The sequence below is a fragment of the Triturus cristatus genome, chromosome 11 (genome assembly GCF_964204655.1).
Source record: "Triturus cristatus chromosome 11, aTriCri1.1, whole genome shotgun sequence".
Lineage (NCBI taxonomy): Eukaryota > Metazoa > Chordata > Amphibia > Caudata > Salamandridae > Triturus > Triturus cristatus.
The window spans coordinates 140,142,594-140,168,422 of record NC_140594.1 but is presented as its reverse complement, the minus strand read 5'-3'; the positions used below and the strand labels follow the sequence as shown (position 1 = coordinate 140,168,422).

Sequence of the window (25,829 nt, the reverse complement as noted above, 5' to 3'; positions counted from 1 at the left end):
CACTTCACATAAGAGTGAGAAACTTCAGGTTCACATCTGTAGTGCAGGACTGGATTTGTGTTTCCTTGGTTTCAGAGAACAGATTCACAGTTCTTGTGGAGCTTAGACTGAGGCATTCTGGATATCTAGGACTGAGTATGGCTAAAACAGAATCTGAGATGAACATCAGATGCCTACAACACCCAGAGCGTGAGTGGATGTCGTCGGCATGTTGATAGATCGTGATGTCAGAGGTGGGCAGCTGGGCTGCAAACATTCCATGTAGACATTGAACAGGATGTTTGCAAAATGGAGCCTTGAGCGGTCTCTCGTTGACAAGGAGAGCCGGTGGGTCTGATGGCTTCAATTCAGACATGCTTCCGAAGAGCAGAGAAAAAAGAGGAGAACCAGAGAAGGAAGGTGGTCTCAGTGGAGAAGTGTGGCTCAATGATCAGAGCGGCAGACCCTGATGCAGAGGTCTAGCCCGGGACCAGGGTTCAATTCCCTGCCTCGGCGGGTCTTGGGCTAAAAAATTCCACGGACCTGATCATTCTCGCCTCGGTGCCTATTCCAATCATGGAGTCCCACTCTGCAACTCTGGGCAATAGCTTGCTTAATCTCCACAACGGCCCCCACAACGCTAAAGATGCCTGGCCTCCACCTTGGGGGTGCCCAGGAGTGGACGCCTCACAGGGAAAGCCAGGATGGGTTCCACAGCGGTATTCGTACAAGCGCCTTGAGACCCTCGCGGGTGAGTAGTGCGCTATACAAGTATCAAATTTACATTCAGTGGGATGATGGTTAGAAGAGCACGAGGACTGACGGTACTAAATGCCGCAGACCGGTGCAGTCGCACCAGGGGCCAGGGAAGGAACCCTTCTATTGGGATCGCAGGGCGCTTCGTCTCCTGGAAAGGGATTGTCTCTCTGCTGCACCCGTTGTTGAGGTTGGGTTGGTAGGAGAACGACAGATATCGGGATGAAATATTTTAACAATCCATGTGGAATTTTGCTGATAAATTGTAACCAGAAATGAACACCAAATGGATAATTTGTGAGGGACTCATTTAATTCCCCCCTTTGGAGACGAAGGAATGTGGCTCGTTGTTTTCATTTGTAACAGAGTTGGGTAATATACCAGAGGAACGAGGCGGTGTTGACAGTGTTTCATTTCTATTTTTTAATATATTTTTGTTCTGGTTTTTTAGAACAAAGCAACAAGCCACAGTGCAGTCCCCAGGTACAGTGGTGAACAGTCACAGTGAGGCGTGGAGGATAAGAACGACAGCATTGACGTTAGAAGATGGGGCAGTGTCGGCTTCGTATGAGACAGATGGAGAGAATGAGGGATAGACAGTCTAGTGGGGTGATGGAGTGCTATATATATATATATATATATATATATATATATATATATATGAGGGGCACCTGTGTGCCTGTTAATAGGATTTGTAAGTCCGGTCAAAGCGGTGTCTTATATTGTCAATATGATGAAGAAATCCTTGATCTCTGTGGATTTCTAGTCTAATGAGAGTTGAGAGATGTGGCGGGGATGAAATGCTGCCAGCTTATTCTGGGCTACAAAACTGTCTGACGACAGCAGCCTGCCTTTTTGCTGGCTTTTATAGCTGTTTTCTGCAAGGTATGATGTGGAACAAGATTTATATCCAATTTTTTAATGTGTACCTGGGGAGAGTTTTTGTATTTCGCCTCAGGGAGAACCCAGGGGCAGAAGATTTGTTTGATGGTACTGGAAACGTTTTAACAGATTCCACACATTGAGAGGAGGTAAGTCAGAGCTACAAGTCTTCCATGGGTATGATTTTTTTTAAAGAGTGCATGGCTTTGTATTTAGGTTGCATGTCCCTTGTGTAGTTTGCAGTTGTGAAACACAAAGAACAAGATAGTAAGACAGTCCTACCTATCTAAGAGCAGTGGATTTTGAGGTAGTCCAGGATGGAAGGAAGGTGGGCATGAGATCTGGGGAGTTACCCATTACTGTGTGAGGAGGGACCCTGCTCAGGCAGCGGTGGGCGCCTCTGCCTTACTGGGGTAGTTGAGTGGATCTGCATATGCCAGTAATGCCCCTAACTTGCTGCAAGTTCTACTTTCTGCTCTTTCACTTTTTCAGTAGGGCAAGGGAGAGGATGTTTTATCACTCTCTCTTTGCTGAAACTGCGTCCCTAATCATTGTGGCATCGCTCGCTCTTTGAAGTACCATCAGTTTTCTAGGTCAGTGAGCTCAGAGATATAAACCACGAGAAAATGTACTGTTTCATAACTGCTTATTGAGAAAACAGGCAGAAAGAATCAGACGGTTTGTAGTTTAGATCGGACATCTACTGCAGTTCCATCCGCAGTCGCCAAGCCTGGTATGGGGCTGGTGTGCATGTCTGTACTGAGCTCATCTGGATTCCGCGGTTAATATTGTATGAAAATAACTTAGTAAGCAGTTATTTCACTTTAGGACACCACGACCCCGGTCACTGTGGTCCAGAATAGAGAGTGCTATTTACAGCGCCTGGTCAATAGCCTCACTTGTGTGGTGTTTACCAGGCGTGGTCCATACCTCTCACTCCGAATTTTTGACTTGGAAATGGGGCATAACCTGCAGAACCGGTATTTAAAACACGGAATCCTACACTGCTGTGCCTTTTCCCCTCAGTCAATGGAGGACATTGGGGTGCGATAACTATCACAGAACAAGCTCCAGTGCTGAGCGGCAGAGACCGTGGAAGCGTCACTGACCTGAAAACTGGCGGAGTGATTATGAAGTGGGTTCATCAAGAGTTTCACTTAAATATCGAAGAGCAGAGACTGCTAACCCTGTGGTGCTCTTCACTAAGAGTAGCCCCCAGTGTTGAAAGGTTACTCAAGCACTGCGGACAAGACATGGCTGACCAAAAGAAATGCAACCACTCAAGTTCCACGTCCAACACCCGGACCACTTCCCTAGGGCTTAAGAGTAAACTCTTTCGTCAACGGCATCGAGTACCGCAGAGTTGCCCATCATTACCAGCACTGCCACTTCTCTATTATCCAGATCAATTGCCCATCTGTCCAACAGGTCATTGGCTTCCAGATGTTTGCAAGGTGATCAGTCTTGGACCACTACCATATTTTAATGAAACTGGGTATATTGCCAGTTAGGTGTTCATCGGAGGTGGTTCCTGGGTATGCCACTCTTAAAAGCTATTTTTATTTAAGATTCAACAAGCTTGAGGGACTGCCTTTTTATAAGAAAGAGGTGTTCTCCGTGTTCAAGATTATGCTAATCAAAGACGCGGTACAGCTTTGAACAAAGTTAGAAACACTTTGATTCCAGGGTTGTGAGTACAGTTCAAGGCTCCTCTCATATTAATTGCTTGATGCAGAGTTTAATGTAACTCATGGAAGACTATGCGCCGCACATGAGCTCTGGATGGCACTGTTGAATGTTGTCGAAAGGCATGTTTGGAGGGCACTGTAATAAGAGGTTATGGATTTTTAATGAATTCTGTAAAGGCATTTTGCATGCCTTCGCACCACTTCTCCTATAGAAACTGGCAAGATCTATTGTGAATAGGTTACTGGTTGTTTCTAGGTTTGTTGATCTGAAGCGGCTTTATTTCATGTGGGGTTTTTGTTAAGGGCTGCAAACCCCCCCCCCATGGCTGCCCCAGAGCTATTGTTTGGGGTGTGGTGGTGAGTACCAAGAACATAAATATTGTTAGTACTGCTCCAGTGCAAACTAGTCACTCATCCAGTGGCAATGGGCAGTGCCTGGATAGTCCGCAGCCCAATATGACCACAACTATAGGACGAAGCATTCAGAAAGCAAGAGCCTTGAGTAGCTGGAGGTAGAGGCAAAGCCAGCTGTAGGCATCTGGCAGGGTACGTGGGCAATGAGAGGTAAGTAGTTGCCATAAATGAATGGATTATCCAGTCTCCCTGTGTTACTTAATGTGAGAATTTCAAGACCTTTGTTTTATTAAGCCACTGGCGATTTTAATCCGGTGTGCGCGCAGTTCATGTAATCTGCTTTCGTCTATTTATGTGAAATGCAAACCATATCATTTTGCGTTCTATTTTAATGCAAACTACGCCCTCGTGTCAATTTTTGGCACAAGGGTGAATTTAGACAAAAGAACAGCAAACAGTCACACGTGTTTTTGTTCCCATGCATTTGCGGTACATTTTAACAGTGAATTGCACCATTTGCAGTCAATTTGTATAGTGATTAAGTGAGTAATGCCACAAAGTCATGTTTTAGGGGGAGTCCTACTCGGTAGACTTGCGCATTGGTCTGAGAAGCTTAGAAGACTGTCTGAGCTCCAATATGATTTTAGACCAGGGAGATCAACAGTCGATCAATGCTTAAATTCTGAATGACTATTGTATATGTGCATTGCTTTGAAAACTCCATATATATGATGAGAATGGAGTTTCACGACCTCTTAATTGATATACATGTCTTGAGATCTAGAACTGTCTGCATTAAGTTTGACTTTTACCCCCTGCATGGTGGGCAGGTGTTTGATTATGGTCGAAATGTTGGACTCGCTGTGAAATTATGCCATTCTCTCCTACAGGTCAATGTAGGGCCTTCGCCCACACCTCCAACGGAAAACCAAATAAAATTTGTTTTGATAAAAAATTCTGAATGAATTGATAGTGGCCCATAATGGCTCTATCCAGTTGGCTTTTAAGGATTTAACCTCGGCCTTTGACTGGGTAAACCGCAATAAATTGTGGAGAATTATCCTAAGCATGGGCATTGACCAGAATGTAGTATTTTTCCTGGGGGTCCTCCGTGCAAACACGGAGGCTGTAGTCAGATGCTTCTGTTGTACAGAGTTTTTTCAAACTTAGCGGTCCGTCTGGTAAGGGTGCATCTTGTCTCCCTTTTTATTTATTTTATATAATAGACTCGAGCAGGTTTTAGTGGATGAGGGAACAGACAGCCCACAGGTTAAGGGCTGGCCCTTGCCCGTTTTGTTGTATGCAGACGATGCTGTTAGAATGGCCAAAACGGCCAAGGGTCTGCAAGCACTTAATAATGCGTTTGTAGGGTTTATGGATGAGCTGGACCTTAGTACTAACATTAGTAAGGCACACGTTATGGTGTTTGGCCCTAGAAACACAAAAACCTTAAACGTTAAGATGGGGCCCTGTTCTCTTATGCAGGATAAAGCTGTTCCATACTTAGGAGTTTTATTTGGCGTTAGTTTACGTCGGACGAACCTGCTTTCTGATAAGATATCTTTTCTTTTTTTTTTTTTTTTTTTTTTAAACCGTTTATTACAATCTCAAATAGTTACAAGTATGGGCCTACAACCTTCTGGCCGGCCGCTAGAGTAGCAGTAGCATATGACATACGTACAGAAAAATCTCTTGGCGGTGCGAAAAGAGTAAATCAGGAGATATCAGTAGTGCAGGCCACATAACTCCGAACCAACAATACGGTTTCCTTTTGTCAAAACACAACAACACAAAAACAACCACACCCGCAAGGCAACCCGCAATCCCAAGTGACAGCACGCGCTCCTTAAGTGGGGGACCCCAACCAATCGCCAAACTCTGAAGAGGGGAATGAGAACAGATCAGGGACTGGGGAACCACGTGCCCATGGCTGGGGGAGGGGATCGGCTAGGGGGACGGAGCTGGTGAAGCAGCCGGCAGCAGCGGCGGCTCGCAAATACCCCCGCGATAGGCGTTCCAGGGGCCCCAGATTTTCACCCACGCCCCAGGCTTACCCCTCGCAACATACACCACCTTTTCACGAAACATACACCAATCCATGTGTTCTTTCCAGGCCGACACCGCCGGGGGCCTCTGGGATCCCCACAATTGAGCAATGTCACGCTTAGCGATCATGTATCCCAGAGTCACCCACCGCGTCTGCGGAACCGAGTAGTCAGTTGGCTCCCACACATTCAGCAAGCATCTCCTCGCTTCAGGCAACAGCACGACACGCGTAACCACTCGCAGGACCTCATGCACACCACGCCAGAATCGCTCCACCTTTGGGCATTCCCACAGAATATGCAAGAAAGTTGCCAAAGCACCACAGCCACGCTTACACAGTCCATCCTCAGCTAAGCCCATACGTAGAAGCCTTGGCCCCGTCACATAGACCCGGTGGAGGATCTTAAGCTGGACGAAGCGAAGGCGAGCCGGGATGGCCACCTCCTTCGGAGAAGCCACCGCGGACATCCAGTCCTCATCGTCCAATTCCAGCCCATCGGCAACCCAGGCCTCGCGGAGGCCAGTCAGCAGGCCCGATCGGTCGTTAATCAGTTTTTTGTATATGAGGGAGATCGTGCTGTCTGGGACATGGCCATCCAGCACTCTGTCCTCCAGGGGGGAAGACTCCGGAATGGACGCGACATCCGGGAAGACGGAGCCCAGCGAGTGGCGGACTTGTAAGTACCGGAAGTACTCACTGCCTTGCAACTGAAACTCCGTCTGCAGCATCTCGAAAGTTTTGAATCCCCCCCTCGTCCAGAGATCTCCCACTGTGCTGATGCCGATCGTGTCCCATTTCTCGAAGCCCTTCGAGGTCCACAAGGAGCCCAACCTCGCCGATGCATATAGCGGTGACGCCCGGGTCAAACGGTCCTTCCACCCCATAGCTGCGTTAGCCGCGTGCCATACACGCACCATGACATGCGTCGGTCCCGTCAGGCGAGGGTCCGGCGCGCCAGAGTAAAGCGCCCGATTGTAGTCGCCACCGGGCAGGAGCATCTTGTCCATTTCAAATGCCGGGTTCAGGGCGGGCCCGTAAAGGCCATGATTAATCGCAGCTAGCTGGGAGGCCCAGTAATACCGTTTAATATCCGGGAGGGCAACCCCCCCATCGTACCACGGGAGCGTCAATTTAGCCAAGGCGATACGTGGCCTCCCGTCCCAGAACAAGCGACGCTGCAAACTCTCCACCTCTCGGAAGTAGCGCGCCGGAACCAAATCCATAGTGTTCTGGAGAGCGTACAGAAAGCGCGGCAACTACATCATTTTAAACAAGGCCGCTCGGCCAAGCGGCGAAAGCGGCAGACGCCGCCAACGCACCACGTCCTCCTTCAAGCGCTGGAGGGGGGGCAGCAAATTCCGCTCGTAGCGGGCCTCCGGGTCCAGAGTAATATATATACCCAGGTACCGAAACCCCTGGGAGGCGATCTGGATCGGACAGTCCCGTGGTAGGACCGGAGCCTCCCCGGCAAGCACGTATACACAGGATTTCGCCCAGTTGATGACAAGGCCTGAGTTGCGACCGAATGAGCGCAAAACATCAACTAGGACGATCAGTGATTTACGCGGGGAGGCAAGATATAGAAGGATATCATCAGCGTAGAGGGACACACGGTCCTCATGCTCGGGGGTCCAACGGAGACCACGGATGGAAGGGTGCCACCGCAGCCACTCCGCCAGGGGCTCTAGGGCCAGTGCAAACAGGAGAGGCGACAGGGGGCAGCCCTGTCGCGTACCCCGTCCCAGTGCGAATGGGGCCGAAACTCGTCCATTCACCACCACCTGCGCCAATGGGCCGGAATACAACAATTTGACCCAGCTGATGAAGCCCGGTCCGAAGCCAAACTTCGCCAGCATCGCCCAAATGTATGGCCACTCAAGCGTATCAAACGCCATGGTGGCATCCAAGGACGCCAAGATGGCCGGTTCCCGCACGAACGGAACACGCGCGAGCACCCCGTGCAAGCGTCGCAGATTAAGGGCAGTGTTACGATGGGGTATGAAGCCGGACTGGTCTTGGTGGACCAAGTCGCCCACCACGCCGACCAGCCGGTTGGCCAGCACCTTGGCGAGGATTTTGGGTTCCGCATTCAAGAGCGAGATAGGCCTATAGGATGCGACCCGCTCACGGGGCCTCCCCTCCTTGTGAATCACCACGATCGTGGCCAGACGCTGGTCCGGCGGAAGGGAACCCCGCGAGCAGGCCGCCAGGAACATCGCGCGCAGGTGGGGCGCCAGCACATCCGGTCGCAGCTTGTACAGCTCGATAGGAATGCCATTGGGACCCATGGCCTTGCCAGATGCGACCGAGCGGATAGCAAGGGCAATTTCGTCCGAGGTGGGAGGAGCGTCCAGCGAATCCCTGTCCTCCACCGAAAGGGAGGGCAGCGCGATGTCCCGAAGCAGGGCATGGGAATCCTCCTCCGAGCAGGGAGAGACCGGGGAATATACCTCGCGGAAATAATCCGCGAAGCAGGAGACAATGGCGTCCGGCTCGGTGACACATACACCATCCATCCTCTCGATCAACGGAACCACACGACTCGCTCTCTCCTTTTTGTCCAACCACGCTATCAATTTACCAGCCTTATCACCCACATCATACAGTCGCCCCTGTTGCTCTCTACTGAGGCCCCTGGCCGCCTCCGTGACGAGGGCCCTATAGGCCGCCTGCTTGAGGTGTAGAACATGCAACGTGGCATCCGTCACCCCGCTCCCCAGGTCACCCTCTAGTTCAGTAATTTCGGCCTCCACCCGGGTTACCTCCTCCCGCTCGCGCCTCCGGGCATGGGAGATGAAGGAGAGGGCCTCCCCCCTAAGAACTACCTTAAAAGCCTCCCAAAGGGAGATGGCAGAAGGGACAGACCCCACATTCTCCTCAAAGTACCGCTGCAAGGATTTGATCAATTCGGCTCGAATAGTGGGGTCGCGCAGGTACCAGGCATTAATTGGGGCCACCCTGCCCTCCCCCCTCGGGAAGACATCCAGATGCAGCAGTAGTGGGGAGTGATCTGAAATACCCCGCGCCAAGTGGCGCACCTCTCCCACCCTCCCAGCATAGGCCGCAGGAACAAGGATATAATCAAGCCGCGAGAGGCTACCATGGGCACCCGAGTGGAAGGTGTATTGCAGCTGAGCGGGATGCTTTAGTCGCCAGCAATCCACCAATCCTAGTGTATCTAAGAGGCCGGACAGCCACGCCTGTGCCCGGGGGAGGTCCCTGGGGGGATGACGATCCATAGACCCTGAAGCCACCGCATTGAAGTCCCCCCCAACTACCAGAAGCCCATCCGGGAGGTCAAGGAGGAGGCGCCCCAGATCCGCAAACGTGGTAGATTGCAACCCCGGCGGAACGTACACTGATACAAAAACGACCACTCTGCCCTCCATTCTACCCACCAAGACAGTGTAACGTCCCCTCTCATCATGGCGCACCTCATCAATCTCCAATGGGAGCGAGTTCTTAATCATGATGCCCACCCCCCGTGAGCCCGAGGTGAAGCCCGAATGGGCCACCAAGCGATAGCCTCTCCGATTCATGGCATGAAAGGAATTACCTATAAGGTGTGTCTCCTGCAGGAAGATCACATCTGGTGAAATTCGTTTCAGATACTGCAGGACCACACCACGCTTAATCCTATCCCCCAGTCCGTTAACGTTCCATGATAACACAGTCAGGTCCCTACCCCCCATCATACATGGAAGCCATCAATCGTCCCCCAAAGAGCATCTCAAAAACAACAATACAGTAAAGGGTTCGCCTTGCGGTGCAAACAAACAACACTCCACCCCCACCCACCCATCCCAACAGAACTCCCCCCTCCCTGCACCCCTGCATGAGCCCAGACAGCCCCCCCAAAGTGCAGTGTGCCTGTCGCCCCATAGATGAAAAACTAACTAGTCCCCCAGAGGAGGAGGGAGAGCCCCCAACGGACCCCGTACGACCTCCATAGGAGGGGAACATACACGATCAGTGAATGGTAACCAAAATGTTGTCCAGAGCAAGGCCTACTTTTCACCCCTCAGTTCTGATCCGGTGCGCCCTCCCCGCCAACCGCACCCCCCCCACCCCCCCGGCCCGATCCCCAGGCAGAGTATCCAACCAGTCCCCAGCCGCCTCGGGACGGTCAAAAAAATGCGTGCGACCATCCACCTCTACCCTCAGCTTAGCTGGAAAAAGCATTGAGTACTTAAGGTTCATGTCCCGTAGGCGACGTTTAACTCCGAGAAAACTCAGTCTCTGCTTTTGGACCGTCGGAGTAAAGTCAGGGTAAAAATTCACTTCCATATTATCAAGCTTGACCGGCCCCTGTAGCCTGGAAGTCTGCAAGATAGCGTCTCTGTCCCGAAAGTTAAAAATCCGGGCAATGAGAGGCCGCGGCGGAGCTCCGACCTTAGGTCTTCCTCCGGGGACCCTGTGAGCACGTTCCACCGCAAAAAGTTTACTCAGCCCCCGGGGCTGGAGATGGGCGAGGATCAGGCCTTCCACAAACAAATCTGCCGCCTCCTCCTCCCGTCCCTCCGGCACCCCGACAATACGAACGTTATTCCTCCGGGCCCGACCCTCGGCGTCCTCCAATCGACGGTCCATCATGGCGCTCGCCTGGCCAAGCCGGTGCACCTCCTTTTGAAGGGCCGCCACGTCTGTAGTGAGACTTAAGGTGGTGTGGGCCAGGGAATCGACCCGGTCATTTGTTTTAGACAAGTCGGCTCTCACCAGGCCCACCTCCACCAGGGCCGAGTCTATCTTCTGCACCAGAGTATCAAAGCGCTGGTCCACCGAGGCCTTCATTTCGGCAATGGCGCCCATGACGTCCCGGAGGGTCAGATCCGCGGGTTGAGCAGACGCCTCAGCCGGGCCCGCGGGGGATGTACGCTGTGCCTCTGGGGATCCCTTCTGGAGGGTGTAGCGGTCCATACTGTTTGACTGCTGTGCCGGGCCGCGGCGGGTCGATTTCACCTTGGCCCGGTCGCCATCTTGCTTTGTGGACATGTCGCTCTCCCGAAGTCGTGCCAATCTCCTCGAAAGGGCCGATAAACCAGTTCACAGGTTCCGGGGGGGGGGTTTGACCACTGCACCGCAGGACAACTCACAGCCGGCGGGTCAGCCGGGCACAGGGGCAAGGCCACACCACCGCACCCCGCTCCGCAACCCTACCTCGCTTGAGGGCAAGGAGGGCGCAAAAGCGAAAGTGAAAGCGCGGGGTACGCGAGTCGCCCAGCCCTGCCCGCCGTTGTTGTTCGCTTTGTCCCCGGATCGCCCCACAACTCCAATCCGGGGGGCCGGCGCGGAGAAGGCCGCAATCTTCGATCGGTGCTCCCACCAGTGTCCGGGGTCCGATTCGAAAACGGAAAACGGGTGCCGCCTCAGCTCGGGTACACAGACACAGTCCCCTCGTCAAAGACAGGATATAATCAGGATTAATTCAGGAGGTCGCGGAGGTCCTCGGGAGCTTCGCACCTACGCGGCCATCTTGGTTGCGCGCTAGGCTCCTCCTCAAGATATCTTTTCTAAGGTCCAACGCTGTGATCCAGAAATTTGCATCCAGATTGGGGAGGAGGCCCGTTAGTGCCCTGGTACAAGTTTACTGACTAAAACAGCATCCACATTGACTGTATGGGAGTATTTCAGGCATGACACCCTCCGGGTAGTGGAAAAATAGTTTTTACGACAGTTGCTTTGTGTCCCACAAAGCGCCCCCTCCTATTGAGTGCATGAAGAGCTGGGGTTTAGCTACATAAGTGACACCATTGCCCTCCGCCCCCTTTAATGCTGGGTTGACCTGTGGACCAAAGGAGAACAACTGAATAGGGAGATAATACAAGATTGCCTATCCCTTGATTTTGCTTTGCAAATCCCCCCGGATCAAATATATTAATAAAGAGCTTCATGCCAAGGGAGGGGGGGGGGAATCATGTTACCTGTCCAGACAGAATTATAAAGGCTGTGGTTGGTTGAAAGATAATTTTTTAAGAAATAACATGTTAGCAAGGGAAACAGAAGCTCTCCAGAAGGTCTACGGGCAGAAGTATTTATGGTTGATAATTTGCCAATCTATAGAACCCTATCTCACGATGGTAACGATGGTAACATCCTACCATGCTCGTTTCCTGCAAACCAGATTTGGATTGAATCTAATGCCTCCGCTTTCAGCGTTTCCTTGGGGGTGGCATGAATCTTCATCTCTTACACTCTTCAGCTGCGATCAAAGGTCTCCGCAGGACACCACGCACTTTGTTCTCTTCTGCAAATATTCTGAAGCTCTAGGAAAGGCATACCTAATCCCCTTCTTAAAGAGCGTGGTTTTAAACCGGTTCGCCCACCCTTTTATTTCTGCAAATGCTGTCGGAAGATATTGTCTTTCATGTTGCTAGTTTTTTCAAAGCGGTCATGCGCGTGAGGGATTCGATGAGGGATTGATCTAGTCTTGTATTACTGCATGAATTGCTGGTTACTTGAATGCATTATCATCCTTTTTAATTATTGTATGATCTATTTACTTTGCCGTGATGTTGCTTTTATGGTCGTTGTATTATTACCGAATAAACCTTATTTGAATGAATGAAGTTGTGTACTTTCTGGATATTTTTTGCATAAGGGCATTAACGGGAACTCGCACCTGCATATTTTTAATTCTGCCCAGACCAAATTTTTATGTGAAGAGGTTTTGTCCCACTTAACCCTTTCGATGCGCATGACTGAGCGGTTCCGTCATGCGCATCGGTCGCGCTGTGCGTATGACGGAACCGCTCCGTCACGGCCCGCCCTCGCAACGAACCTTCAGCACGGCGCGGTAATCCGTGCCGCGCTGAAGGGGTTAAATAAACTTTTATGTAATGTGACTGTACAATTAAAGTGTCTATATAGATATATATATATATATATATATATATATATATATATATTTCCCTCTTTAATTTATTTTTGATTGGTTTGTCACTTGGCACACGTTTTGCTCAAATGGTAGGGTATACTCGGGTGCTTTTTCAAGGCTTGTGCTAGTCATATATAGAAAGTAATGGACTAAACACGGGACACATTCTGTATGTTTTGTAACAAAGAGAAAAAGTTTGTTTATGCAATGTTATAAAATAATGACGTCATGGTGTAAACACAGGCCACTTCTGGCAGATCCACTGACATTGCTAATGTGGATAAAAGGTGCAGAGTACCCGGGCGAGTCCATCTAACCTCAGGTTCAAGGCAGGGCTCCAGTAATTCTGCCGGGCCACCGTCTCCGACGCCCCCTTCCGGTTCAACTCTCCCAACAGCCTCAGGAAGCATAACGTCTCTGTAGAAATGAGACCTTATGGAGTGGGCGTTGGGTTGGTTCTGCTTCACCTGTGTGCACTTTGAACCGACTGAGCATCAGGGGAAATCCCCAAATCAATAATATATTAGAACATATGCAAAACATCTGGAACATTTCAGAGAAAAGGTTAGAGTTCTGACAGCGCAACTAAGTTGGTCATTTTTTTCCAGCCATCAATGGTGGATTAGAGACACTTTTTCCAATTTTATATTTTCCTGAGGATAACGAGGTTTTAAAATATAGAAGGACAAATAATGTGTAAAAAAGTAACCTGTAAATATAATAAAGTAAATGTATAGATGTGTTTCTTTGATATTTTAGTGCTAAGCAGAAAACGTTTATTATACAAGAATTGATTTTAGAATGTAACATATATCAAACAAAAATGTCTATCAAAACATTTAGAATCTAACTCTAGACTTAAAACCTCTGTGTGGCATGTTATAGGCATATGATGAACAAATGAACATCACCTACCTTTCACTGCCAGGCTGGAACTCTGACAGTAAAGATGGCCGTCTTCGCTGGTGCTGCAAGACAGACCCATGAGCCAAATGGGAGTTGTAGTCACGGGAATGGTGCTGGTACTCCAGGAGGCCCATGTCCTGCGGAAGAAAGAGGGCAGTGATCACAAAGGGGGGACAGTAACGTCAATGGTATAAGGCATATTGTAGTCCAAATGTTATTAAGGAGCACATATCAGGTCAACACCGCTCTCCACCCTCTAGCTTTTCACTGAAAATAACACCCATCTTAAATATTTTACTGTAAAATAAGCTTGTTGCATAAGTGACACACTGAAAATAAACTCAGCAAAGTAGAATATGGCTAGTTAGTGATAAGGATATCGTTATGGCTAGTGCAAGAGATTGGGACTAAGGGGCAAAGTAATGGTAAGGTTTACAGAGAGCTGCTTTTAGGGTTATGTTCACTGTCTGAGTGTGGGGGTTTAATACATGTGAATGAAAAAGTTACTTACCTTCGGTAATGCTCTTTCTGGTGGATACTCCCACCACATATTTCTCACCTGCAGAATTTTCCTCTGGTGCGAAACTGGATCCTGAAGTTTTTTAATCCGTGCTCCTGCACACTGGTGGATCAGGCACCAGTAGGATAGGCTTAATAGCACCGTGAGGCAACTCTATGTATTGTATAGTTTAATTGCAGTATTTATGTTCTGGTTTTAAGATGTGTGCAGTGTGTATTTGTAGCAGCATTAAAACTGACCCCCCCCCCCGGTCCCTGACTCCTCGGAGAAACATTGTGGGGGTGAAGGGGGTCAGGCGAGAATACACTCATGGAGGAGGATGCCTGACTCTAATAGGGCGGCCGTGCGAGCCCCAATCATCAGGAGGCAGCAGATGAAGGATCTCAGAATACCCGGGTGCCTGACCTCATCATGGCCACCACGCAAACGGACTTAACAACTAGGCTCCTACCTACTATTCCTCACTCTCAAAGCCCTTACACCACCCACCCCCTTCTCTCTCCACCGGTCTGCAGCTAATAGAGAAGCCCCTCCAACCATACCGGACTACATGGACTGGCTCATCGAGCTTACACCTGCGAGGCTAGGGGTGCTCCCTCACCATCCTCCCCCACCCGGCTCTCCCATCATGACATAAACTATGTGATCTTCTTCCGTCCGTTGAGACCGATGCCCGATGGAGCTACCTGTTAGCTAAAGAGGAGATGGGTTGTGGACTTCCCCCTCGGCCGTCACCTACCCAGCCGGACATTGGGCAGACTTTCCTTCGTCTTTCCGTCGTATTTCCCCCCCTACCCCTTTAACTTTCCCCCTACCCTTCTACACTCCATTTATCTTGCCTTCCTATGCTCTTTATGTTTTTTTGCCGAGACCTTGCTATTTGGCCGATGCCTGGTGGAGCTACCTGATAGCTAAAAAGGAGATGGGCCGTGGACTTCCCCCTAGGCCATCACCTACCCAGCTGGACTTGGGGCAGACTTCCCCTCGTCTTGCCGTCGTATCTCCCTCCTACCTCTTCACCCTACCCCCTTACCCTTCTACGCTCCATTTATCTCATTTTCTATACTCTTTAACTGTTTTACTCGTAACTGATGTAACCTGTTACCTGATGTAATTTTTGTAACTTTGTGGAACCTCATGTAAAGCGCTATATAAAACTCATTAAATACTAATACAAAATACACCATGTGGCTCTGCGTTGACTGTTTTTCTGCCCCAGAAGTGACAGTGGACCCGCATACAAGCACCACCCTGTCAGTTTCTTGCTTGATACTTTCTGCTCCCTCAGATGTGAAGCACAAACAATTAAGGGTAGAAGTGTGCAGATTCTCTAATTTTGTACCTTTTTCGATGACAAAAGGAGACCACTGCACAGATCAAGGAGATGGAAGGGCAGTGGAGAAATCTGTGGTTGGAGTATCCACCAGAAAGAGTTACCAAAGGTAACTTGTTCTTCTGTTGTATACTGCTAACCGCAAATTCCTTGCCTGTAGAATAGATACTAAATCAGTACCTCCCTAGGTGGAGTGGGCTTAGACCAAAAAGTCCTGCAGGACCAAACAGGTGAAATGCCCTTCCAGTCGGACTCGCAGTGAAAGCAGTAGTGCTTTGTAAACCTGCGCATTAACGCTCATGTCACAGCTTGACCAATGTCAAAAACAGGCACTCTGTATGCCAACGCAGTGGTGGCAACCTTAGTCTGGTTGAATGTGCATTCAGATCTTCCGGAGACTGCTTTTTGGCCAATACGTAGAGATTTTAATGCAGAGGACTATCCACCATGCCAGAGTCCTTTTCTGCTTAGCCTTTCCTTTCCTTGCCCAAGAGAACCCCCCCCAAAAAGCTGATCGCCAACCCAATGGTCCTTGTTACGAACGATGTAAGAGCTTAAGACCCTTGTAAGGTCCATTTATGGAGTCTCTCCTCCTCGGGAAGAGGTGGAGAGAAAACTGTTGGGAGGTTGAAGGACCTCCCAACATGAAAAGTAGCCATGACATTTGGCAAAAAGGCTGCCCTTGTCACGAAAAGTAATTTGCCTGGAAAATAGGTGGTGTAGGGCAGATGCACCAAGAGAGCCTGATGCTCACTCACATGAAGAGCTGAAGTGATTGATAGTTCTGACTCTCTGCCAGAAGACGCAGCGAGCAGCTATTCATTTGGCTCGAAGGGGGTGCACATGAGGGACTTCGGGAGCAAATTGAGATCTCACTGTGCATCACAAATGGTTTGGGAGGTAACGTGTGTTAAACCTTTAATAAACCGCATCACAACATGTGACTTACATAAGGACGGTTGATCTAGAAAATGAAAAAAGGATGGAAGGGCCTACAAATAACCTTCAATAGTGTCCCCTGCAAGATCTTCCTGGGCCAAAACCAAAATAAACAAATGATGTGACATCTGGGTTTTCCTACTGTGCATGTTGCGGACTCAACACCAGGCCACAAACTACTCCAAGCGCCCAGCATAAACCGACTTTGTAGACTAGCAACTGGCAGCAAGGAAGACATCACAACCTCAGGTGGTAGACTGAACACAGCCAACTGCCCCCCCCCCCCCCCCCTCAATCTTCGAGCATGGGGATGCAGACTGCACAGGCTGGGGAGAAAATCCCTGAATTGCTGCAACAGAAGATCATTCCAAAGTGGTAGCCTGATCGGAGGACAGATGCTCATGCCCCCACATTATGGGTACAGCACTTTCCTGGCCCAATCCAGAGCCACTGGGATGGCTTGGGCTGTCGTTCTTGTTCTTTTTTTCAGTAGACAGGGCAGGAGAGGCAATGGCGGAATGCATACACGAGTCCTGTGCTCCACTCTAGCCTGAATGTGTCTCTTAGAGAGAGTATTCTTAGGAACACCAAACGCAAACTTTTTGATACTACATTTTCTCAACGTTGGCGAAAAGATCCAGCAAGATTTCCCCCCACTGTCAGAAAATGGCCCGCACCACCTCGGGGTGCAACAACCATCCGTGATCCATCAGGTTTCGCTGGCTGAGGTTGTCCACCCTTGTGTTTAGGAGATCCTGCCAGGTGGTTTACAGTCAAGGAAATGTCCTGGCACTCCAGCCAATCCCAGAGGCGCACAGTCTCGTGGCACAGGACCCCACTCCTCTCTGTTTATTGCTGTAACACATGGTGATAGTGTTTTCCAAGAGAACCTGCGCCAGCCTTCCCCGATGGACGGCATGAAGACTTCAACGACAGGCCGATTAACTGCATCTCTACCAGATTTATGAGGTTTCTGCCGGATACCAGAGACCTCTGATCTCCAACGTTGACCAAAGCCTACTGATCTCCACCTCTCCCAGATGGTTGCCCCAACTAAGCAATGATGCATCTGTCACCACCGCCAGCTCCGATTGGGAAAGGGAGAGGGGTTTGCCTCTGGTCAGGTTGAAGTTGGGCAGCTATCACTGCAGATCTGGTGCAGTCTCCTCCAAAATCTGTATGACGCCGGCCAGGTTCCTTTGGTGCTGAGCCTACTGAGACTCCAGATCCCACTGCAAAGCCTGCATATGCCACCTTTCAAAGTGGACGAGCAGGATGCATGAGGCCCCAACAGGCTGAAAAGCCTCAGAGCTTCTCCCACCCAGATCCACAACTGAGGCTGAAATATCAGGATCATAAGCTAAATGTCCCGAGTCGTTGAAACAGAGGAAAGGCCCTGAACTGCACCGTGTCCAGCTCTTATAAAAGGAAGCCTCTGTAAAATCAGGCACGACTTTGGTTCCTTGATCGAGAACCCCAAATGACGTCAGGAGGTTCGCTGTCATCTGGAGGTGGTCTATGACAGACTGTGGCGAGCCCGCCTTCAACAGCCAGTCATCAAGATAGGAAAAAACGGTTATCCTCGACCTCCAAAGATGGACGTCGACCAACACCATCACCCTTGTGAACACTTAGGAGGTGCTGGAGAGGTTGAAGGGGAGCACAGCAAACTGAAAATGCTCCTGGCTGACCTTAAACCACAGGCCACGTCTGGGCGAGTACATGAAAATAAGCGTCCTGCAGATCCAAGGCTACCATCCCACGGCCCAGATCTAGGGAAGATCGAAGCACATGCCGTAGCCCAGCTTTCCTTAAACCACTCCAGGATGGAATCACCTTTTTAGCCAAAAAGGTGGGATCCGTCATAAGGCATATCTATGAGGGATGCCTGCACATCTCCAGAAAAGCCTGTGGATCTCATCTATGCGTGGCGACGAAGCACTACAATAGTGGCAAATGATCACTCCAAACAGTCGGTAACGTCCAGGCCAGACCAAATTATATATTTGGCCGCATCTTGACAATCCTGAATGGTATGAGCTAAAGAGCCACCTGAACTCTTCTGGGACTGCTGGCAAGATCCCGCTGGAAAGATCTCGCTGGCAATGATCCAGAGGGCATGTGTACAATGGCCTAACAGACAACTGGCAATGGCCGACCTCAAGGTTGAGTCGGCTAGAGAGAACATATGTTTCTCAAACACCTCAATCCTTGTCGTTTCCCTATTCAGTCGGGTCTTGTGAAATGAATTAGGATGCACCTGGCTGTTGGAAGCCTGGACCACCAAACTCTCAGGCCTAGGATGCTGTGTATGAAAATCCGGGTTGCCAGGTACCGTTCTACAGCATCTGGCCACCTGTCTGTTCACTGATGGGCAAGCGCAAGAGTTAGACCTAGTGGCAAAAGGGTGTCAGGGCATCACTGAACGGTAGTAAGGGCTCAGAAGAAGATGGGCTGGGCTGAAAAACTTCAGTAAGCACATTTGTTTTAACCTCAGCAGAAAAAAGTTGTAAATCAATGGGCTTAGCAACACATCTGATAACTATGACAAAGGAAGCACTTTCATCTGTTGGCGGCGTAAGTGGGGGAATCAACCCTGTATCAGAGGAAGTATCAAGTCCACTGGCCTCCTGTAAATGTATATATCATTAACATAATGTTGGTGGTAAATCATCCCCATTGTAATTTCCAAGTTACGGCAAACTCTGGTCAGTCGGAACTGAAAAGCTGGAGGAGCATTGGAGGACGCGCTCTGTGGTAGTGGAAGTGCTTTGTCTGACTCAGATTTTACAGGAATTGAGTCCACTGGTGTAGTGTCAGAGCATGATCTTGGTTGGGGCTGAAATAGTTTGGACACTGAAGTCGGCAGAGGATTCACCTTCGGCACTAGCAATGTCTGAACCGGCATCAACAAAGATAGGACTGGCACAGTTCATGGGGCCAGAATGGAAGTCGGCACCAGAGTGAGTCTGGAACCTAAGATGGGTTTCAAGGGCTCAGATGAGCTGAGGACCGATCTGCTGGTGGTGACCGATCTGCTGGTGGTAACCGACTGGATGCCTCTGCGGAAGTTTGGGAGCCAGGAGAGTGCCCTGCTTGGCCTTCTTAGGGACCTCGACATGCAGGGCTGGTTCTTATATGCGACTGTGCTCCGTCACTTCCAGGGCAGAACAAATTCAGCACGGAGCCCAATAGGCACCACCTAGCAGCATAAGGGAGTACTGCTATGAAAATTTCACGGATCCAATGTGGCCACTGGGGGGGGGGGGGGGGGGGGGGGGGGATATTCTAAAGGTGAGGAATCCGCTGTTAAAAGTAGTCATCAGAAATAATGTCTTTAATTGTGTTTTTTAATATGGAAGAAGACAGCAAGAGTTCAGTATGTGGCTTCCCCCATGCTAAAGTATTAATAATCAAGCAACAGCTGAGGGGGCTGACGCAAAGCCTTTATCTATGTATGAGCATTCAATCATCTTTCACGATTTCATCCTTTTAACACATATTATGCAGCAGATGGTGGATGATCTAGCTAATGCAGTAAATCCAGAATTTTGTTTAATACATCCCAGCCAGAGAATTGCATAATTGCAAAATAGTTTCCAACCACTGTCTTCAACAAGTTGAAATACATGTATTTGAGTAAGGGTGTGCAAATTTTGCATAATTTGCTTTCACGTAATTATGTAAAATCAAAGATAAACTGCAGTGAATTGTGCGAAATGCAAATCTGTCATTTATAGCGGTACATTTCAAATTTTGCGATGCGCGGATGCACTTTGCGCTCAAAAAGCACAAAAAATAAGTTGCGGTTGAGGAACACTATGGAATGTACCCTGGCAAAGGAGCTGTGCATTCGACAAGTCAGGAGGGGTGATAAATTGGGGGAAGATCGTATGATTTGGGCTGGTGTTAAGCAGGAGTACTCCAGATCTAGCGATGATGGTAGACCATAGAAAGAACCTAAACCCGTTATTACTGTTATTATTCCGATGGGTGCCGGACATCGTTTCTGTGACGCCAATATTCATCTTACTGTATGCCCCCCTTAGAGAACGGAATGTATATCTACTGTGTGTAAGGTTGTGACACTGTTGCAGGTGGGTGGGCTCCACAGGTAGCGGGATTTTAGCATCTAGACTTTGTTATTGATCTTTGTGAGGGGAACCGCCTGTGCGTCTGTTGGCTGTTTATTAGAGTATTATATTGATCTCATTAATGCATTACCTAAAAATTGCAAAATATAGAATTCTCAAAACGGCGCAAGAAACACAAATGCAGCCAGCAACAGCTGCTCACGTACTGGCTGTTCACATTGTCCCTGTGCTCTTGCTGTAAATTTTTTACCACGAACGGCATGTAATTACTCAATATGGCATAATGGCACAGTTTCAGGAATTTTGCTAGATAAATTCATCATGAAATTCCCCAAATTTGCGAATTACGCCGGCATAATTTACATTTTGCCAAGGCCTAGCACTGAAGTGAGTAGACCTAGCAGTCCTCAGCTTGAAAGGCTAGAATAATCCCTTTTACCCCTCTGATCTTCTCACTTCTAGGTGCTCCTCGGAATGCGTAAAGCTAATCCTCAATAGCATTACTTGTATTATTCTGAGATTAGTCTGTAGGCGGAGCACCCTCTCTCAGTATCGGCCTGGAGCCTGCCATCCCCAGGTATAAATCCAGACATAGTTGGTTCCGCAGTTAACCCTTCACTTGTTAATAAAATGACCCGGGTGGAGGTGAGAGATCTTAATTATGGCAGCCTCGGCATAGTCTTACTTCACACAATAATGCCTTGTTTTTATATAGCGCTTCGTACCGCATTTCTGAAGTTTCTAAGCACTGCAAATAATGAACGTTAGTACTACCCAAAGCACCGGTCTCAAAAGGATAGAGGGCGGAGTCTGCCTTGCTCTTATTCTTAATTGTAAATTTCAGATCACTGCATTTGCCAGCGTTGAGCGTTCAGCCCATGGAGCATTCTGGCGACTATACAATCCCCAGAAGAAGGTAAGTGAACCCTACACCACCCACATGTACAACCCTGTATTTCATATCCGGCAAATAATGCCTACAATCCCCAGAAGATGGTAAGTGAACCCTACACCACCCACATGTACAACCCTGTATTTCATATCCGGCAAATAATGCCGCAGAGCACAAAATGTTGTCTGGGTAATGGCTAACGCCATCTATAGGAGAGGGGGTGTAGACTAATTGCCAGAGCTGCCGATTTGCAACTGGGGAACCAGGTTCAAGTCCCATCCTTTAATTGCGGACAAATCGATAAATCTCCCTTGCCCCTCAATCACGCCCCCCCCCCCCCCTCCCCCCCGGACAAACAAAAATGAATGACCTTAATGTAGACTAGTGCCCTGTGAAGCACTCTAATGCCACTGGGCCATGATCCCGCCATATAAACCTGCAAAAAAGTAACATGCTATGCTATATATTAGCTTATCCTTTGGTATGAGAGCAACGCAAAACCTTTCCAGAAAGGAAAGTGTTTAACAAATGCACACACGGCACATATGATAGTGGTTCAACTTTCAAATAGGCATTCACAGGGATGGTTAATTTAAATGGCTTTTTATCTGATTGATGCAACCTAATTACTCAAAACTCACTGGGAAGAGTTAAGAAGCCACTTTAAAAGTCACGAGCAGAGTCGTGTTTTAATGGTGCTTTTGTAACAGCACCCTAGTTGTGCTACAACATATAAAGTTCGGAGTCTTATGTGTGTTGGGTAAATGCCAGCATCCTCCAGCGAGTATGGAAGCGCACTCCGAGAACGGCTCGGACCAGGTTACTGGAGCCGGGTGTGATGGGGCGGAAACCTGTTAAAGACTCAGATGTTTGGCACGAGCACATGAAGTGACTTGGCCGGGTTCACATCATTTCTTTGGTCAAGTACCGGAGGCGGGATTCGAACCCAATTCTTCGTGTGTCAGCAGTTTAGCCCGAAGAGCACATTGGCCACCCAGAGCTCTGACTGGCTGACAGCAACAGGCAACCCTCCTGGTGGCTCGTGCACACCCATTTTAACGTCACTTTCAGCAGCAACATCTGGGGTGTGACGGGAAGGCTTTTCGTGGATTTTATACATTGGTGTCTGTCTATTTAACCCGACTCTCCGAACCCCCAAACTGTGAAAGGTAAAAAGAACGAGCCGCCATATTCAATTAACCATTTCCTCATATTCCTTTCAGCTTGAGGCACTGCAGTCTGCGCAATGCCACTGTCCGTAGAACATCTTTACAGAACGCCATCTTGAAAAGAAACATTCTGCGCACATTTACAAGTTGGCTACGTGTTGAAAATAATCCCAAAAAGTTTAAATAAGTGCATGCCGGCAAAGGTAAAGTAGGAATTTGCAAAATCACAGGAAAAAACACCTGTGCTACTTGGACAACAATATATAGACCGTGTGAGGGGGATTGTTTGGCATCGAGATAGCTTCTTACACACTGTCTTTGTGTTTAGTTGTACGGCCCAGCCTGTGGGGGAAGTACTCCAAAGCGGGCTGGATACCTGCTCCCCCAACAAAGGGCCGGTATTGCCCGCTCCCCCAACAAAGGGCCAGCATGCATGTGTTGGCGCCCTCAGTCAGTGTGTGGCTCCCGAGACCTTACCTGCTTCGCCCGATGAGCATTCTCAGAAGGCAGGATACTAAAACAGAGCCACATATTGGTGGCACACAGTTTTAATGTACAAAGAGGTACTGGCAAAGGTATTTTCTAATTGGCATGTGACGTCATCCCCATGCAAATGAAGGAACACCCAATCTGCATTAAAGGCACAAAATGTGTGCCTGTGCAATGGGTATTACAAAGGGAGTCACACAGGCACTTGCAGCCCCTTCTGTAACCTGGAAGTGCTACTTAAGAGTAAAAAACGGGTGCAGACCCTCTGCACTCCCAAGACACTTCAGTTATGTCTTTTGTGATTACACCAACTTGAGGTCAGGCACAAACGCAACACATGTAAGTACAGGTGGGCACATAATTATCTTGTTAACTTCCTATGCAGTGGCGGCTCCTTCACAGGGGCTTCAGGGCCCAGCCTCACCTCCTTTGAGCTGCCACTTACTGCCCCTTTTCTCTGCCAACAGCTGCTGATTATTTAACGTAGCCGTCACTGACACGGCGCAGGTTAGGTCTCAGCCTCTCTGGGCACCTGATGACAGGAGAAGAAGGGGGGCAGGTGGGCTAAGGTACGAGCCATCCACAGTGTTATTTAAAATAAGCCCTGGGAAAGCAAATAGGTCTCACCTTTGGGACCTATTGGTTTTGCCAATAGAATTTCGCCATGCTGCATCCCTGATGCTGTGCAGAATGGCTAAAGAATAACAAATAAAAAAAACTTTTTCACGTGGCTGGCCGCGTCATTTTGTAGGTGTGCACCCCACGCATGCACGCCTACAAAATGAGGAGGATACTTTTTTCCCTTAGTTACCGATCCTAAATTTATTGGTAACTAAAAAGAAAAAAAGCACAAAAGCATTTTTTTAACCAGGTGGGAGGAGCAAAAGCAACATGGGCGATGGGAACACAAGGGTATGGAGAAGAGGCAAAGCAGGATCTGCGTGGGGGGAGTAACATGGAGGGTGCAGGTGGGGGAGCAAACTGGCAAAAGAAAGCAGAGTGGAGCTGGCAGGGAGAAGCACACTGGCAATAAAGTGATATGTAGGGTGGTAAAGAAATGGTCGAGTGGGAGGACAATGGAGCGTGATGAAGGGGGGGGGGAGAGTGAAGTCCACAAGGGACCCAACTGGAAAACACATGCACTCTCGTAGAGTGCCTAAACGGAAAGAAAAAAGTTGCCCTTGCAAAGCGAGCTATAATGTGCCCATGCACCAGGGGAAGGGGAGGGTAGTTGGCCTAACAGCTAGGGCGGTCCACTTCAAATCTGGGGAACTGGGTTCGAGTCTTGGCAATGACGCCGAACATCCTGCCATTCTGGGCAAATCACCTAATCTCCCCATGCAAAAATGTATGTGTCCTCATGTAATGCAACTGGTGCTATGTAAAGCGCTCTGATACCCGATTCGGGTCAAGTTCACGCTATATAAAACTCTTGTTAAGAAAAAAAAAAAAGAGGAAGCTAAGCCTACAGGATCTAGCGAATAAGAAGCAAGCAAATGAGAGACAACCAATGGTAACCCTCTAAAAGCTAACACTGTCTTGTAGCAAACACACATGCAATGCATAATAGAAGAGACCGAAACAGGGCCCTCTTCAGGGAGCTCTCTGGATTGCCCACATCTGAAGGGCATCATTGAACTGTGTCTGTTTCACAAAGGCACAATTCATTTTATTTAGCAAACATTTAGTGCATGCCTCAGGCATGTAAGTGGGTTGTTAGTGAGAATCACTGATTGTTAGTACGTGACAGGGAGTGGGAATGAGAGAGAGAGTAAGTGAGGACGAAAGAGTGATTGAAAGAGTAGGAGTAAGAGTGTTTGTGAGCGTGTTTTATGCTTGTGAGTCTGCCGCCGGACATGACGTACTCAAAATAATCTTTGCCTACGCAGGCACACATGGTAACATGCGGTCGCTGGCATACTGGAAGTAATTCTTGGTATAAAGGAGGGCACCTATGGCAAAATGCAGGCCCTGACATCCTGGAAGCAGTTTCTGACATGTGCGGACACCTACGGCCAAATGCGGGTGCGGCCATCCTGGAGGTAACTCTTGGCCCCGGAGAGAGCAACAGTGGCATAATGGGGCAGAGTGGGTTAGGATGGGGGGAGCAAACCACAATAAAATGCTGGCTCTGACCTACTGGATGGTAATTTATGACATATGGGTCACTCATAGTACATCAGTAGTATCAATGGCAAAAATCTGGTATATTGTATGTATGTAATACAGGCATATTTCTTGGCATATGGGGATACTCATGACAAAATGCTGGCATTGGCACACCAAAGGCAATTATTAACATATAGGAAGCAACCAAGCCACACCACAAAAAAAAGTGGTAAACTTGTGTCATGTATTAGGCTCCATCAATTCCAGAGATTCCCCAGAAGCCACTGCTTATGTGGAGATGAAAAATGAAGTCCCGAACCTTTAAAATGCTGCCGATGCCAACCATAGAAGCCCCCCGAGATGGATTCACAGTAAGAATTTAGGAAATGCACCCAAGTCATCAACAGCGCTCCATAAATGACTGTCAGTTGACTTTCATCCCACAGGTGGAGATTAAATAACCCGACCACATGCTATTTGCAAGAAGCTAAAATTAAAAAAATGACTAGGTTGTCCAGCAATGCTAGGGAGTGGTAGCCGCCAAGCTCAAATTCCTTCCTACCTCCACCACTCCAAGTCTTACTTTTTCACCTCTCATAGGGCGGCGGGCTGTTTGGAATTGCTCACAGACGGGCGCTCGCGATGTACAGTACGCGGCGATCTCATGTCTATGATTACAATCACAAATTCTGCCTTTCGGGAACGATGTGTTCTCACTGCTCTGGCTTTGACATCTGAAAAAATTCAAGGGGAAAGTGTCTCATTCTGTTCAGCTCAATAACACGACGAGCACAAGGG

The 25,829-nt window shown here is 48.9% G+C and overlaps 1 protein-coding gene across 11 annotated transcripts in view; it reads right to left on the bottom strand.

Moving 5' to 3' along the window:
• NCOR2 (nuclear receptor corepressor 2) overlaps positions 1 to 25,829 on the bottom strand; it is a 1,213,077-nt gene that overhangs the window by 958,725 nt on the left and 228,523 nt on the right. For all 11 annotated transcript variants that reach the window (XM_085635706.1, XM_085635715.1, XM_085635711.1 and 8 more), the window contains exon 3: positions 13,496 to 13,623. In XM_085635706.1, coding sequence (XP_085491832.1) covers positions 13,496 to 13,623 — 128 coding nt within the window. The remainder of the gene's footprint in view (positions 1 to 13,495; positions 13,624 to 25,829) is intronic.